Source organism: Zerene cesonia, chromosome 1, assembly GCF_012273895.1.
Source record: "Zerene cesonia ecotype Mississippi chromosome 1, Zerene_cesonia_1.1, whole genome shotgun sequence".
In the NCBI taxonomy this organism is placed as follows: domain Eukaryota; kingdom Metazoa; phylum Arthropoda; class Insecta; order Lepidoptera; family Pieridae; genus Zerene; species Zerene cesonia.
This window is the reverse complement of record NC_052102.1, coordinates 4,067,684-4,084,636: the sequence shown is the minus strand read 5'-3', so window position 1 is coordinate 4,084,636 and position 16,953 is coordinate 4,067,684. Positions and strand designations below refer to the sequence as shown.

General features: G+C 30.9%; 1 protein-coding gene across 1 annotated transcript in view; it reads right to left on the bottom strand.

The window, feature by feature from the left end:
* Positions 1–10,081: 10,081 nt before the first annotated feature.
* The window catches only part of LOC119840083 (large neutral amino acids transporter small subunit 1), a 10,061-nt gene continuing 3,189 nt past the window's right edge, over positions 10,082–16,953 (bottom strand). The window contains exons 2-5 of the mRNA XM_038366593.1: positions 15,596–15,814; positions 12,820–13,090; positions 12,292–12,616; positions 10,082–10,960 (exon numbers count right to left, since the gene is read on the bottom strand). Coding sequence (XP_038222521.1) covers positions 10,568–10,960; positions 12,292–12,616; positions 12,820–13,090; positions 15,596–15,814 — 1,208 coding nt within the window. The 3' untranslated portion in view covers positions 10,082–10,567. The remainder of the gene's footprint in view (positions 10,961–12,291; positions 12,617–12,819; positions 13,091–15,595; positions 15,815–16,953) is intronic.

The window sequence follows — 16,953 nt, the reverse complement described above, 5'->3', positions numbered from 1 at the left end:
TATGACGTATTTTCAACCCGATTTATTCCTAGACATTATAAAGCTTTCGCTCTCTGTAAAGTTTTACAAACAACGGAAAGAATCATAAAATGATTAATTCGCATTTAAAATTCGTTACAAGTCTATAATCTTTAAATTTGGAAACCTTATCATAGGTGTGTACGTAACATGCATTTATTTTGTCCCTTCACATTCATACTAAGTTGAGTAAGGAATAGAAAGTTTTCTTTGATATCTTTTAAAATTCATTATTTATGCCTGAATCGAGCGTTAAATAAATATTTTAATAAACGATAATAGCTTTTCTTTTTCTTTACGATTCACATAACGATTCGAATCTACAATGGTATATTTTTATTTTTTGTACTCATTCAACTTTAATGCGAGAACAATGGATTGAAGTCTACTACTCTTCAGAACAGGTGGCCTATTCAGAAACGACAACTCAAAATAGTGCTTATATATTATTTGTTAAATAACTTAGAATTCGGTGACCTATGCAACAGGACATCACTTGCCTAACAGTGTGAATTATATGTTTCGCATATTTATATTCTCTAACACAACTGTGTTTGTACATATTTTGATAATTTTATAATATGATTTACAAGGAAGTAATTTAAATGAATAGATAATAAATGACTAATGCGGGGACATTGTTATCTATTAGGTAATAATTAATTATTTAGAAATTGCCAAAAATATAACGATATATTACTTAAATTACAAAATATTCATATAAAATATAGACATAGATTATAATGTGATATATTTTTATTTTTAGACTTATAGACTTCCCCGGTACCACGTGAGTGACGCCGCGGAATACAGCTAGTGAACAATAGTGTAGTAAAAATATGATTTGTGGTATTTGGTAAACATAAATTTGAACGTTTTGAAATAAAGTTAAAATAAATAGACCATATTATGTTACGAATGTTTAAAAACATCACAAGAAACAGACACCAGGTATACCCTGATAGTAAATAATAAAAAAAATATGTAGTTATTTTTAAATTCATGACAATAATACATTATTCTTATCAACAGCTGATTTAAGGGATAATTTATATACCGTTGTATAAATGATAACACAAGTAATTATGTAAGTATTTCATATCTTCCTTATGAAAAATGGTAATATTTTAATAAGGTTTCGAGGTAACACGTACTAATAATATCATCGCATTTAGATGTTTTCTTCTAAACGTGATAACATTTTTATATTCATTGACAATTTTGTTGTATAGTTACAATATTATGTAATTGTTTTTCTGCTAATTATTTTATTTATAATATATTACTGTCCCAAATAAAGAAATTAAAAAATACAATTTAAAAGTACATAATTAACTAATTGCCTATTTATTATATTTAGTTTTGTTTCCACGAGTCTTCGCTCGCTCGCTTTTTCATATTTGAGAGACTTATACATAGTTTATAAAAATTCAATGTTTGATCAATACGCAATATTATACTATTAAAACCCCAACTATGTCTTATGTTTTATCAAATAAGATAACAGAGTTTTGAAACTCGGTGTTTGTTCAAATAAAATCGATTGATATACTCATTGGTAGTAATAGTTAACAGTAAACTTTTTAAACAGGTTATTTAAAGATTTTACTAGATAATTGATAAGCGTTATTTATTTAGATAACAAATCGATGTTTTTTTACACATAGAGTAAGTTAAGTTTATTGAACTTCCGTTTACGAAATAAGTAAGGTAAAACACCTTTCCCTATTTCAAAGAAAACTGCGATAGAAATTGTCCATCAAGCCTGAAAAGAATAGCATAAGATCCACATTTCCTTTATTAATTTGGTTGATATTTACAAATTATTATATAGCCATACCATAATGACTTTATATTTACGTATTAAATTGTACTTCAAAAGAATAACAACGATTTGCAAATTAAAGATATTTTGTTTCAAATACATAAGAATTTATAGCAAAGAAGTCAGTATCGTAGTTTTATTTTTATATTGCTCATTTTCGTTCACCAACTATTATTATTATTTTTTGTAATACTCAACTTTCTTTATACGTGTAGTAATATGAAGTTTTTTTAATCTATCCACACTTATATATGTTTTAATTCAAAGGCACAATAAAAATCAACTATTTAGGTATGTGTTTAGAGGAATGTCAAAATTTTAAAATTTTAAATGTATAAACACGCAAACATTTGTTATTTTGCCAAGTAATGATTGCTTAAAATAACTTCATTCTTTTTATAACGAAAACCACAAATACTTAGTGAACGTAGCTATATTGAATCCAATGGATATAATATACGTATTAAATACTACATACATATTAAATATTTAGTAGCGAACATTAATATTAAAAAACTTATTAAAACGACATCATGTTAATTACGTCTCTATTTTATATTTTCTATAAGTAATTACCACTCACCTCAAATGTAATGACACCTTCATAGCCATATTTATCGAAAATTTTCTCAATGAAATACTGTTCTGCGGGTAACGTATTGTTTATGTCCAGGTCTGGGGCCAAGATGAGTTCAGCTGTAGCGGATCCCGCCGCCAAAAGAACGAGGCAGTACGTTGCAAACATTGTTAATTCAAATGCCCGGCCGGTGCGCCGGCGGCGTTCTCGCGCCTCCGCACCACACTATCTGACAATCAACGAAGTGCCTCTGCGATGTGATCTGAGTACGACGTTCCACACAGCGTCTGACCACGTTAGACGCACGCGATTATTTGTTTATTTATCCAAGATTATCGCGAACCGAAATCATTAATCGAATCCGAATTACTAAACGTGTTTATCTGTTGAAGCGATGTGTGCGTCTGAGACTTTCACTAAACGCTTGCCGATGTCTTGCAGGCCAGTTCTGGCCCCGTTACTGATAAAAAGGTGTTTACGAGTAGTGACCGTCGATTTATTAAAAAAAAAACTGTCCAAAAGATTAGAGCCTTCTCAATTTTTATTGAACTAGACAATCGCACTACAAGCCAATTTAACGCGAAGTAATTTTGAAGAATGAAATAAATGTTATCTTATTACATATTTGTGAGAGCAAATTTATATCAAGGACGTGATACTGAGGTATTGTTATTAATTGCTTACATTGTCTGTAAAATTGATACCTGTTATTTCCTACGATGCGATAAGAGTAAACATATTAATTCAATAATTATGTAGTAAATAAAATGAAGTTTGATTGATTTCCTCGCCTTCCGTGTATCTACGTAAGACAATATTTTAAATTTCTTCAATAAACATCATAAAACTTATTGTACCGCGTCATGTCGTGTATTGGAATAAGAATAGTATGAGCAATTTAAGTTGTATGTTAAAATTAAAAAAAAAAAGTCTTTAAATCATTTTAAATATTCAATCGTGTACCTACTAAATCTGATATCGCCCAAGATATTAATGTTAATTGTAGGGGGTGTTTTGTGAATTGAAGTGTTTAACTTCATAACAATGTGGCTGTTTGCATAACTAAATATTAAATGAGAGAAAAAGAGTCCACTGATCTTTCAAGGGAAACACTGAGACACTAGCTTAGCCATTCAACTTCGTTCGCTCTCAAAAGAAGATATTTTTTTCTCTGATTTGTAACATTTTTCATAGTTGCTCCGCTCTTTTTTATCATTTCGTTGTGTTATATAACCATCATCGATTAATAGAATAACCAACACTTAAATAGATTTTCAATTCGAACCAGTAATGCTTGAGATTAGCGCGTTCAACCAAACAAACAATAACTCTCCAGCTTTATAACTTTACTAGATGTAGATTTGCATTTAATCGGATAATAAAAACATAAAAAATAAAAGGACCTCATGTACCTATGTTTTGACTAAAGATATAAAAGATTGACAGAGATTTAGAATATTTTTTGCACGAGTACTTTACAATGGTAAATAAGCAGTAAATTTGCTAATAACTGTGTCTGATTGTGAATATGGCCCATAGAACTCATTAGTTTAAGATTAATCTTGGAATTAACCAATTTTATTACTCAATTAAGTAATGCTTAGCAACGCATTATTTTTGTTAAGCTCTTTTTGTTTATTTTTTCAGTTGTTTTAACAATGTTGTTTATTTTTTTTATTAAAAAGTAGTCCGTATTATATAAGAATCAGATAATGTCTCTGCAAATTTAAATTGTATTTTGAAAATTGATCAACTATTTTGCTTTGATCTGGGGGCACGGCGGTGCCCCACCAAATCCAGCAAGAAAAGCGGCACGGCCGTACTATATTTTTCTCGATTTTCACACTGTTTTCGACCCCCCTATAATTTCGTTTTGGATGAAACAAGAAGCCTGACTTTTCAGAAACTTATCAGGTAATGTATAAACACGGTACATTTAAAATTTTAGTCAATTTGATCCACTAGTTTAAGAATGTCACTCATGACTAGCTCACTGATCATGAAAAGTCCAAGGCACTTCTAGAAAACATAGAAGCTTCTAATTTAGAATACAAATATGCTTTAATGTCTTAATCATGGAAAAACCTAAATATACTGTAATTTGGTTAATTTTTTGTAAATACACCAGCTGCATTATTAAATTTGTTATCCCAAAAAAATGTATAGGATTACAAGGTTACATTTGCAGTTAATTTTTTATTATACAGTAATAATGATTTATTAAGTGCATATGTAACTTTCTGATTCTAGTCTACAAAAAGAAGTCAGATGCCATAAAAACATACTGTAAAAAAACCCAAGTCTCGCAACTCAGTTTCTCTACCGAAAGAGTTGTGAGATCCATGTAATACCAAGTCGGCTAATCTATTAAGTCTCTACTTAAAGGACCTTCTGTCTTAAGTTATTACATAAGGTATTTTCATGCCAGTATTAAAAATATTTTACGTTTAAACTGTATCTGAGCTGCGAGACTTGGGTTTTTTTACAGGATGTTTTTGATGGCATAGATAATTCGTCACTTCGTTTTTCTTCCGATAAATATTCAACAAACTTAGTAAACTAAACAGTGCTTCCTGTTTTTCATAATATTTGATGATATCTACAAGAATGTTCCGTTTGGGCACTTGTATTTGGCACCAATACCTACATTTTTTTTAATACACATCGATCGTATCATTTCGCTAACATTTATTTACGATGTCTAATAACACCTGATTCAACACTGTTTTTATATTGTTTCAGTGTTAGCTAAAACTTATAAGTAATAAGTGAGAACTAAATATTATTTATTATTATTTTAGTTTGAACCGCATCGTTGCTAAAAATGCTAAATTTTCTTTACAGATAAGCACCTATTTCTGAGATGAAAATGCTATTGACTGTTTTAATTTGAAATTGAAATTATAGAATCTATATTAACATATTATGATAAAATGTATTTTGTAATAGTGATGACTGATAATTGTCTGTATAAGTACCTAATAAATAATAAATCGTATAGGTATCTATAATATTTAGATTACATATAACTCATATCATTGTTTGGTGTGACTATACCTGCCCGTGACTGACATAATATTACAGATAAAGTTTGTAAAACAAGGTCAAAGGAGTTTCATTGTATCGATGTTGCTGACGCGTGCAAATACGAATTGCGAATAATTTTATCAGTTTTTTTGGACGTCTACGTGTAGGAAATAAAAATCAAACAGCTTCTAAAGATACGTTAAAACTGAGTTATTTACTAGTAGTATTTATTATATATATTATCTGTGCCATTGCAAACCATAGAACAAAGAGTTCATTGTCTTTTTCGAGGCTAAAAAATGGTCAAATATGACATGCACGTAAGTTATTCATTATTATAGAGTATTCATACATAATAATAAAGAAAACCATTCTAATGCTTATAAATTTTTTAAAATTGGGCTGCAAGTTTTTCACAATTTTGCTAACTAGCGACACACCTTGACTCCAAATAGTTATAATAATGAATGGTTATACATATAAACATAAACATACAAATTACATACATAAACCTATCTTTTAAATCACTCTAACTATTGAAAAACTCCTCATCTAAATCAATTGCGTTGTTCTGATTTGTTGATTTGTTCGTAGATAGGATCAAACATAGGTATAATGTATGGATAGTAAGTTGTAATCGACTTATGTATTATGTAGTGACTTGTCACATACATGCATTGCAACAACTAGGTACATACATATTATAGGAGGTTATATTTTCCTTTAATAACATAATGTTTACCTATTTTGATCAGTTAACAGCAAGAAAAAATATTTACACTTGAACGATATTTATTTTATCGGTACGTCTCTCAGCTTGAATTTTTCGAAGACATTGAAAAAATATAGGTATGTAGGTATCCATGAATGGCTGATAACTAGTGTTTAATGATATAAACGGAAAAAGTCCTCTTGCATCTAAAAAAACAATTTAATATTTTAATCTTTCTTTATATATAAATCACTTACCTGAATTTGAATCGAAACTTGCGTAAAAAATGCCCTCGCTGAGATACAGAATTTATAATAACAATTGAAACTAACTTCATTCCGCTACCACACTCGCCTTGTATGTACGGAAACAGTAGATATCTTTTTAAACCTGTCTAATAAAGAAGATTGGCCAATTTAATGACTGTTGGAACTGCTGAGATAGCAAAATCCATCGAGGACAAACAATGTGACACCTAATTTTTATATATTAAGATATAATTTTAATTTTTTATTAAGAGAACAATTTCATTTAACGTCGAATTCCATGAAATGTTTTGAACATAAGTTGATGCGTTTCTCATTTTAATTTGTAATGTTCTACATAACAAACTTTTGAGAGCAGGATGAATTATGGAATCATAAAAAGAGGTTAATTAATTAATGAGTGAACAAACATATGTAGCTTATGTTAACGTTCATATATATTTAATATAATTACTAATCATGAACATATCTTTGTGTGAACTTATGTTTACTATAACTGCGCCCAACAAACATTCTCAGCCACTGACTGCGATAGCGTGTGTCAATATTGTCGGTAACGTTGCGATATTGGCTCTAACAGACAATGTAATGCTACCACTCGTTGGTACAAGGGTAGAATTTTCCCACTCGATTTGATAGCGTGCAAAAACACGACAATTAGATATCGTAACATATATACCTAGTCAGAGCCTGAGGAGGCTCAAGTTGGGATATTTTTTATAGAGGTATAAACATACATTCACACAATATGTATTATACAACACATTTTTGAGGTTTGTTTATAAAGTTATATTTTTTGACTGTCTATGACTTAAATTAAACCGAACCTCGGTTTAATAGTTAAAATATTGATTTTGCACATTTTAAAGAGAAAAACAACAACTTATTGACACTTGGAAGGAGTCCATTGATCACACCAATGACTACTTGGTGAATTAAAAAAGGGTACTTAAAACTTAAAATTATGAGAGCATACTCCTCCTGATTTTACAAAAGCTGTATTTGTTTAATCAAACAACTTTTTCTTTGTTTATTTAGATCCAAATTATCTAAATCGGTAATCAGCAAAAACTCAGACTGATTGATCTGAAGATTTCACTTATTCGTTGTTAATTTAATATTAAAAATATAATTAAATGTTTTGAAACATCGACTGTGTGAATAAAATTATGTCTATTCATCAGCCTAAAATATCCATATTCTATTCTTCATTTTTTCATTTCAGCCAAATATTCTTATATGTTATATAAGAAGAGTTCTATGTTTTAATTATGTAATAAAAAATGGTCCATTAGCGACTTATCTAATCTTTAAGCCAAACAATCATAAATGATAAAACTTAGAGTGTCTAGCAATTGTTTAAAATAAATTTTACTAGCGGTTATTTTTACGGAGGGTTTATAAAAAAACAATCAGGACTTTTATTGATTTTAAATTGATTTCTTTGTACTTACTTCAAGCATAGCATTGAATCGTGACTACGTGACTATTCAGTTATCAGTTAAACAACTTACGCTTGGCTTAACAAATCCTTATTGGAACCTTATTTCATTCTCAAATTTTATTTCCTGATATTGCTTTATTTAAAATTGTTGCACCGAAATATATATAATAACGAGAGTAACAACTATTAATAAAATTTTAAATAATTCAGTGAATTATAATACATGTTTAAATAATTCGCTGAATTATTTAGGATTTAAAATTTTTGGTAAATCTAATATATAGGTAAAGCTAATAGTGATAATTGATTCTTTAATGCAAGAAATAAAAATTTAATAAAAATTCGCAGGTACAATGAAAAATGATTATGAAAATAATGTTAGGTGGCTAGATAGTTTGAAATTGAAAATCTGCCTTACTCTTACGCTAATAGCCAAACACCAGTGACTCTTGGTTCGTGCTTTACGTGCTTTTTGGTACGTTAAATAGAATCAAATCAAAATTAAGGAACCCAAGTTTAAAATATTTCTTAATCCCTATCCAATTTGAAGTCGGCAATCTATTTTAGAAGCGTAATGTCTGCAATCGACCTTACGCCTCTCCAAATGTTCATGGGCGGTTAGCGTCTGACCCACCAGCTCCATTGCCAGCGGTGACATAAAAACAATTTTCAAGAGTTTGTCATACGTTATTTTTGTAATTTGTTGCAATACCTACTTACCTGAAGTTCTAGTGCTAATCATACATAAGTCTTTGACAAAGTCGATTGAAATCAACACTGATACATATTTAAAATCATACGCCTAGTGAAATTGTAATGCAAAATGTCCGTAAAGCATACAATATAGTAATAATATAGTATTTCATATAATAAATAAATAATAAATAGTTTAATATACATTGTGTACAATTGTGTTTATCCTGTATTTAACGATAAACGTGAATTTAGTAATATACATACAAAAGGCCAATAATGCCTACCATTTATCTATTATAGAATATAGAATAGAAAAGAAGCAATGTCAACCAAGACGTATTCTATTACATAGACTGCCTCAGGTATGGCATGCGACGTAACCGTAACTGCAGCCATCGGGTATTCAAAATGAAAATTTATATTAGTTATAAAAGTTTCGGATAGGTTCGGTGTAAATAAATTTTAACACATAGGTTTACATGTTTTTTTCCAGCGCAGGGGCGCTACTTGAATCTTGTGTAGTTTGTGTCTCATTCTTAAACTTAATTCATTTTTAGTACATAAAACAGAAATTGGTTTAACGTTAGATATAATAAGAACTTAGATACTGTGACTATGACTGATGGGCTAGATTAATCTGGAAAAAAATCAAATTGTTACAAATTTCATCTAAAGAAAGTAAAGTCTTTCTATATTTTATCATATCAGTGCCGAAATTATCCGAATCTATAGGATAATCTGAAATAATAACACATCCATAACCGATATAATTTTATTTTAAGATTACCTAAGATATCTGATTCATCAGAAATTAAGGTATGACTCTCGAATTCATCTGGTATCGACATACCTGTTTATACCTGTCAACCCAGTAATTCGTCCAGGTAAATAATAGTCAACCCTATGTCTGCAAATTCTATATGTTTTTGTTGCAATATAGCATGAAAAAAAAATTTTTTTAACAATTAAAAATATTCTGTCCAGGACTTTTTTGTCAACTCATTTTTAATATTTTTTTACTAGCTGCGCCCCGCGCTTTCACCCACGTAACTCCGTATCCTGTAGGAATATCGGGATAAAAAGTTGCCTATATGTTATTCCAATTGTCCAGCTTTCTACGTACCAAATTTCATTGTAATCGGTTCGGTAGTCTTTGCGTGAAAGAGCAACAAACACACACATCCTTACAAACTCGCATTTATAATATTAGTAGGATAGGATTAGTAGTAGGAATATACGAAATTTATTATAAAATAAGTTTGATTCTATTATCGACCCGGTGAATGTCGATATAGGTTCGGATCTTCTGCTATTATACTGTCCGTCTGTCTCTTCTTCACTCCTAAACCGCTAAACCGATTTGGATGAAATATGGTACAAAGATATTCTGAGACCTGAGAAAGGATTGGTTTTATCCTAGACATCATACGGAAACGGTAACCATGCGAATTTTCCTTGGACAACGCAGGCCGAAAACTGATATTACTACGGTAAAAGGTAAATCAAAAGCATATTTGGAATTTCCATAAAAAGCATTGTTTTAATAATTGACAATACAAGCTTATCATACCTCCTTAATAATACAGTTGCAAATTGCAAACGTCTTTTTTCTTCCAAAATTATTGTCTAAACAAACTTAACATTAAAATTAGGAAGCATTTGTTTTCGTTATCTAAACAGATCTACATAATTGTATCACTTATTACAATTAATTGCTTTATTAACATTAACGTACAATAAACAGCTAGACTCGATCACTCTCATAAATTGTCTGAAGCAAAAGTCTGTCTACGCATCTTTTAAGCAGTGTTTTCTAATAAGCTATACAATAGATAGTCTATCCGACCTCCCTCGAAATAAGGTAATCATTTGAATGAGTGTTTTATACAACGCCGCTCAGACATTTTTGACGACATTTTGTGATTAGTGAGTCTACGTCAATGGATATAAAAATATATTAATAAATACATACACACAGCCCGTAATATTAAACTCAGATCAATCATAATTCTTTGGAGTCTTCTGGGAGGCATAAAAACATTTTTGAGCAGAAAAGATTGAACGAATTGCAGGCGGTTAATAGCCATGTTGGTTTACTTTGCCACATAATGAATACCCAATAGACGGGTACACCGAGAGCTATAATTGCAACACCGATACCCACTTCCAGAAAATGTGTAAAACAGGAACATACAACTAAGAATATGCAGATTATAAGAAACACTATTGGGAGCACTAAATTCACTCGTATTGGCCGTTGCAGTTTCGGGCGAGAGTAACGCATCCACAATAGACCAGAGACCGAGCAAAATATAAATATAGCTTCTACAGCTGTCACGTACACCATCAGCGACTCGACGTTGTTAAACATTAACAGCACGAGAGTTACCAGACACTGAAAAGAAATAAAACATTTGTTAAAAAAATCGTGAACCAAACATGCAGTGGTACACATACCACAGATATATAATTAGTTGATATAGTAATGTCTATAAGAATTTTGTCGTCTGTATTGATAGTTTAAACAATCTAAAGTTTTACTGTGTCACCAACTTATCTCTGAATGGAGTGTGTCGTCACCGCCATCTGAGTGTTAGAATATACTTAGAATAATATATCAGGCATCACTCTTAAAAGCTTTCGCATATTTAACAATTAAAGTTTAGAAAGATAAAACACACTGAACACTTGGAGTAGGCAACAATGACAATGTAACATCTTTAGTTCAATTTTTCACTATTACAAAGACAAGTTGGTGGCACTGTTGTTGTTGTCGGCAAACCTTTTTACTCTTATTAAAATCTATAATTTACAGCTTTGAACTTCGATGATTCATCTAGTCTGAATATTTATTAAATTGCCTCTACATTTTATGATGGAGAAATATGTCTTGTAAGATTATATAATACTAGCTGTAACCCGCTACGACACTCGCGTGATAAGCTGTATAAAAAGTAACCTATGTGACAATCCAAACTATAAATTATCTATCTCTATACAAATTTTTCTATAAATAAATCCATTCTTACAAACTTTCGTCTTTATAATATTAGTAGGATATATGGAAGACTTTTTACGCTTACGTGAATAATCTTGATTAATAATTAACGAAGCTTCGTCGTGAAAATTCGTAATGATAAGAGTTAACGTCAAGTATAAAATGAGAATGTAAATATCCATAATCGTTAACCTTCAATTAAGGTCGAGATTACAGGTCCCTAAGGTAGTCTAAATTATATGTGTTAAGAATTTTAAATAAAAAACCGACGTTAATTATAATTACGTATTTGATTATTAATAGTTAATAGTAATATAGGGGCAAGTATGTATACGTACTATAAGTCGAAATAGTACGTAACTGATGATTTAAAATATATTTGGTTAAAAGTATGACGTACAACGCATAAAAAAAGAAATACATTTTATCAGTTTTTGCGAACGAATATGTCAAGAATTTCCAGTTATAAGCATTTTCTCATTACCGTATCTCATGCGTCGGCCATGTACATTATTAATGCTATCATACTTTCAGTTTATTAACTTTTATATAGCACCATAAAGTTACCGAGAGGTGATACTACGTTTTTATTTTATATCTATATATAGTATGATAATGATTTCTAGACTATGCGCTCCATTCTCAATAATAAATCAACAAACAAAGAACCATTGAACGAGACTTATACATAGAAAAAATATCTATTTTTATTTCAATTTCAAACTTACCATAAATATAAGAGACGGAACAGGAGTAAGTCGTCGAATGTCTATCAACGAGATCGCCAATGGCAGGTGTCCGTTTCTGGCGCCAACGAAAAACAGTCGGGACGATGCGTAAATAGCTCCGTTTAGTGAGCCGAATGTACACAGCGCTACAAAGAGAGGCATGATCCAGGATACCAGCCCGAGGATCTTCTCACTGAACGTTACGGCCACTGCTTCGGATGACATTATCTCGTCGTTTGTGAGAACAGCGAAAAATGCAACGTTTGTAAGCGCATACACTAATGTAACGACCGGCATTGATATGCATATTGCTTTCGGTAAATTCCTGAAAAAAAAAGAAAATAACGTTATGATGTTAATTGCTTTACGTCTCTGCGACCGATCAACTTTAGTACAAAATAAACTTTCATTGAATACTTGTTATTCAAAAACATTTTGAAACAGCTGCTACGTAGATGAAAAATAATTATTAATAATAATTGTATTCAAAATGTCAAGCAACAATTAAAAGTTTTGAAGAATACTTACTTATACGGATCTTTCAATTCCTCAGTAACAAAGTTAAGATAGTTCCAACCAGAGTAAGAAAATAAGCCGGTATAGAATGCGATGGCGATGTCCCCAGGATTCGTTGTGGTCCCTTGCATCATTGATTCCAAATTCTGGGTGTTTCCCGAAAACAAATACCAAATGCTAGCAAAAAATGTGACCAACAGCGCCAATATTTTAGCCGCGGTGAAAGAATCTTGTACACGAGTCACCCACTTCACGTTGTAACAATTTATAGCTGTTAGAAAGCCTGAAATAAAAAAATAAATAAATGTTACAGAAATCTTCAATTTTATCGTAGGCGAAGTACTACTACTTACGTAGTAACTATTTTGTAATCTGTACTACTGCGTAATGAACACCATAATTATCTTGGATGTTGTTGTGAACTTTCGTATTGCATGCACATAAAGTAAATAAAAAGATGTATGTGTATGGATACTGCAGATAACTGGAATATGATTTGTAAGAAAGAAAATAAAAGCAAAATTTAAATAAACCTAAGTGATGTTTCGTGGTATTTATATGCGTTGGAAGTATAAGCATGAGTATACCGGCATAACGCATGTTACTTTTTTAAAACAAAATAATATTTAAGAATTTATGTTAATCAATACATTAAAAATACTTGGTAAAAATAAATTATGTGACAAATCTCTAACATTCTCACATTTGTGTAACAATGTATGAAAAATATATCTCAAATCATTAAGTGTCCTTACAACAATCGGTAGGATAATTTCGCACTATGTGCCAGTGAGATACGGGAGGAAGCTCTCATTATCCTGTCAAGCACAATCAGCACCATGTCGCCATTGCGAGTTTAAAGACGCAGTCCTCCACGGCCCTGCGATGACACACGGTCCGTCCAATAACTTATTATTGTATCTGTTATTGTTATCCAATTGTTGCTATTTATCCTCTAACGTACAAACGTCCGTACTTAAATAGAGATACTCATATTCCATAGTGCTCACGCATCCGAATAACTGTAATACGGTCCTTATTTATGTTTAAAGAAATTACATAAAAGCATTGGGTTCAATGCTCTGTATGAAAGTTTTTGCAATTCCTCAGCATATTGCTTCTGAGCACTGGCCACTAGAATCACCATATATGAAGTAAAAACCGGAAATTATGTAATTTGCGTGGCACCCAACTTGATGCAGCAGGAGAATCAATTTTTATTTAACATATTACTTTTTGACGTATGAACTCTTTTTGTTTTATTTATGCTTTTAAAAGTACATGATTTTTTTTAATTCCATCGAAGAACTCAACACCATAAAAAATAAATAAAAATTTAATTAAAACTACTGGTTTTTTGTATTAAATGTAACGATTATACTGGCACGCGCTCTCTTCATCGAGTAACCATAGGACAAAAATGCTTTAGGAAACTGTCTTTCAAATGAAAAAGCATTAACTTCGGTTCAACCGTCTCAGAGCTACAATGCCAAAGACAGACACAGCTTGACATGGACGTGAAACTTATAACACCTCTTCTGTGTCGGGGGTTAAAAATATAACAATAGACAAGCATATTTCACAATCCAATTAAAGATAAGATCACGTGTAATGGTAACACGTTCACTGCTAAAACTGCTAGTGTAATGACTTTAGTTCTATATTATGAATGCGATATCAATTACATATAATCAAAATATTAATACTTAAAAATCTTTTCTCCGAAACGCCTCACTGCATGTGGTAATGCATAATCATATCTTGCATTCGAAGAATCTTCCAGACATGTTCGTTTAATTTATAAAGAAAAAAGCAATGTTCAACTTAACTGACGGTTCTTAGTAGGATGAGCCGATCAAAAAATTGGTTTTTTTATTATTATTTGTTTCTCGGAGAAACTTCATAATTTTCAATCCCAAATAATCAGTAGTCACAAATAAATAGTAATCTAATAATATTTGTCAAGCGTAAAAAAAGAAGCCTACGGTCTCCATGTACTGCAAATTTACCTATCTACTAAGTATTAAGTGCTAGAAGTAAATTCAGAATAAAACTTAAGTATTTCCCTCCGACTTGGGTGGTGATGCAGATTGGTGAGTAACTAGCTTGTCGTATTTATACAATTAAAGAAAACTATTATATTGTGAGTATTACACGCAGATATACAGCATACATACCTACATACACAGGCCTATAATAAGCCGTCAATTATGTCTAGACTCTGGAGTCTAGACTGTCTAGACCACAGCGTTGCCTATTCAAACAAAGAAACAAGAATAGAATTTGTAAAAATCCATTCTTAGTACTATTAATTAAAACAAACGCACTAGCTTACATTGATTAAAATAAAGACAACTCATAGATAGGCGAAAGTTTGTGTAAATATTTTTTTTACATCCTTGACTTTATTAATTTGACTCAAATACCCGATCGGTTAGCTCTATATTAATATTTTTAAGTAAATGTTGTGGAAAACTGCTATGTTTTTTGCAACGTTATTTTACAAAGGGCTAACCGTTATGTTTGTGCATTAATATATAGTTCTTATATTGTAATATTGGTATAAAAAAGAATTATATGACAATACATTAAAAATGATAAATTAAAAAAGAAATCTGGTTTTTAATATTCAGCTCGAGCAAGCGGCAAAGAATTTATTGCAAAAACAGAATTATTCATTTGATACACGACAAAGTTTCTAGGCTTAGGAATTAGGATACGAACAAATAAATAAAAGGTAAGGTAAAGATTTTTTATTATCTTACTAATATTCATTCTGATTACTTACACGTTATAGCAGCAGCAATTAACGTAACAGCATCTGAAGGGGGTTCACAAGCTGGTGACAAAGGTTTCAGAATGTTCTGCGCAAATGTTAGTGCCGTGATGGCGTTTCCAGTAGGCACCAAAATTAACAACGCGACCCAGAGGTATAAGAAAGCTGGAAGCGGCCCGAATGCTTCCCCTATATACGCGTAGTCACCGCCGGACTTTGGGATCATTGTACCTGAAAGAAGGAAATGTTCCATTATAAATTTATACGAGAGATAACATGGGCTTAATTAGCCAAATTTGTAGACAGTTTCGAATCAGACTCAAGATATTACTCTGAAGAACTCAGTAGGTATACAGGTACATTATATTTTAGGGTATTATTATGATAAATAATTGCATACTAGAAAGTTACACGTAGCATGTACATATAATTTACAAATAATAATTAATTATCTGATAAATACAAAATATTCTGAATCATGTATAAAATGACAGACAACATGACAGACAGATTTTATGGAAATTTGTAGTGTTTTTAATTTTTTGTTTTATAGCATTGAAATGCTTTATAAATGAGAAATTTTGAAAGAATAGAAAAAATTTGATCACGAGGCAGGATTCGAACCTGCGTATCTTGCCTAACCGTTTTTCTATTCTTTCAAAATTTCTCAATTTGTAGTGTGTTCAAAATCTGCTGATATTTGAAAATGAAGATCTTATCACTCATATGATGTTCAGGTACAGAACCGATATATATAGGGATATATTATTTTGTTGTGCTGCCAACTAGTAAAGCATATTCCGAAATAGTAAGTTAAATTCCATTTATAAAGTACATAATATAACATTTGTTTAACCACAAAATTTGGTTCACCGTTAACACAAGAAATGTTGTGTAAATAAAAGGAAATTATATAAATTAATCGCTAGTGTATCAGCGCTTAGTGATTGGGTAATCAAATGTTATGTGCGAAACCGATGTTATGTGTAATGCTGTACAGTAATAAATTATAAGAGTGTTGGGACAATAATTTAATTGGACCGGTTGGATTTGTGGCTTTAATTTCTTTTTATAGAAAAATTGCAGATATTTTGTTTAGTTTTTTCTCGTACCGAATACTTTAGCCGAATCACGAAATTTTATTTAAGCCAATATCGATATATATCGGTTATATAGAATGTATATAGAAGGGAGTTCAGACCATCCCTAGTAGGTTTGGGAGTAAATGTTTATTTGAAGTATATGCATAATTTAATCAAAATTGAAACTGCTTGAGCCTGGAATAGATGTGCGATCACATTATTTGCAGTCTAAATACAAACCTGTTGCAGGAGTTCTGTTGGTTGTACACTACCTACTACTTCTATACA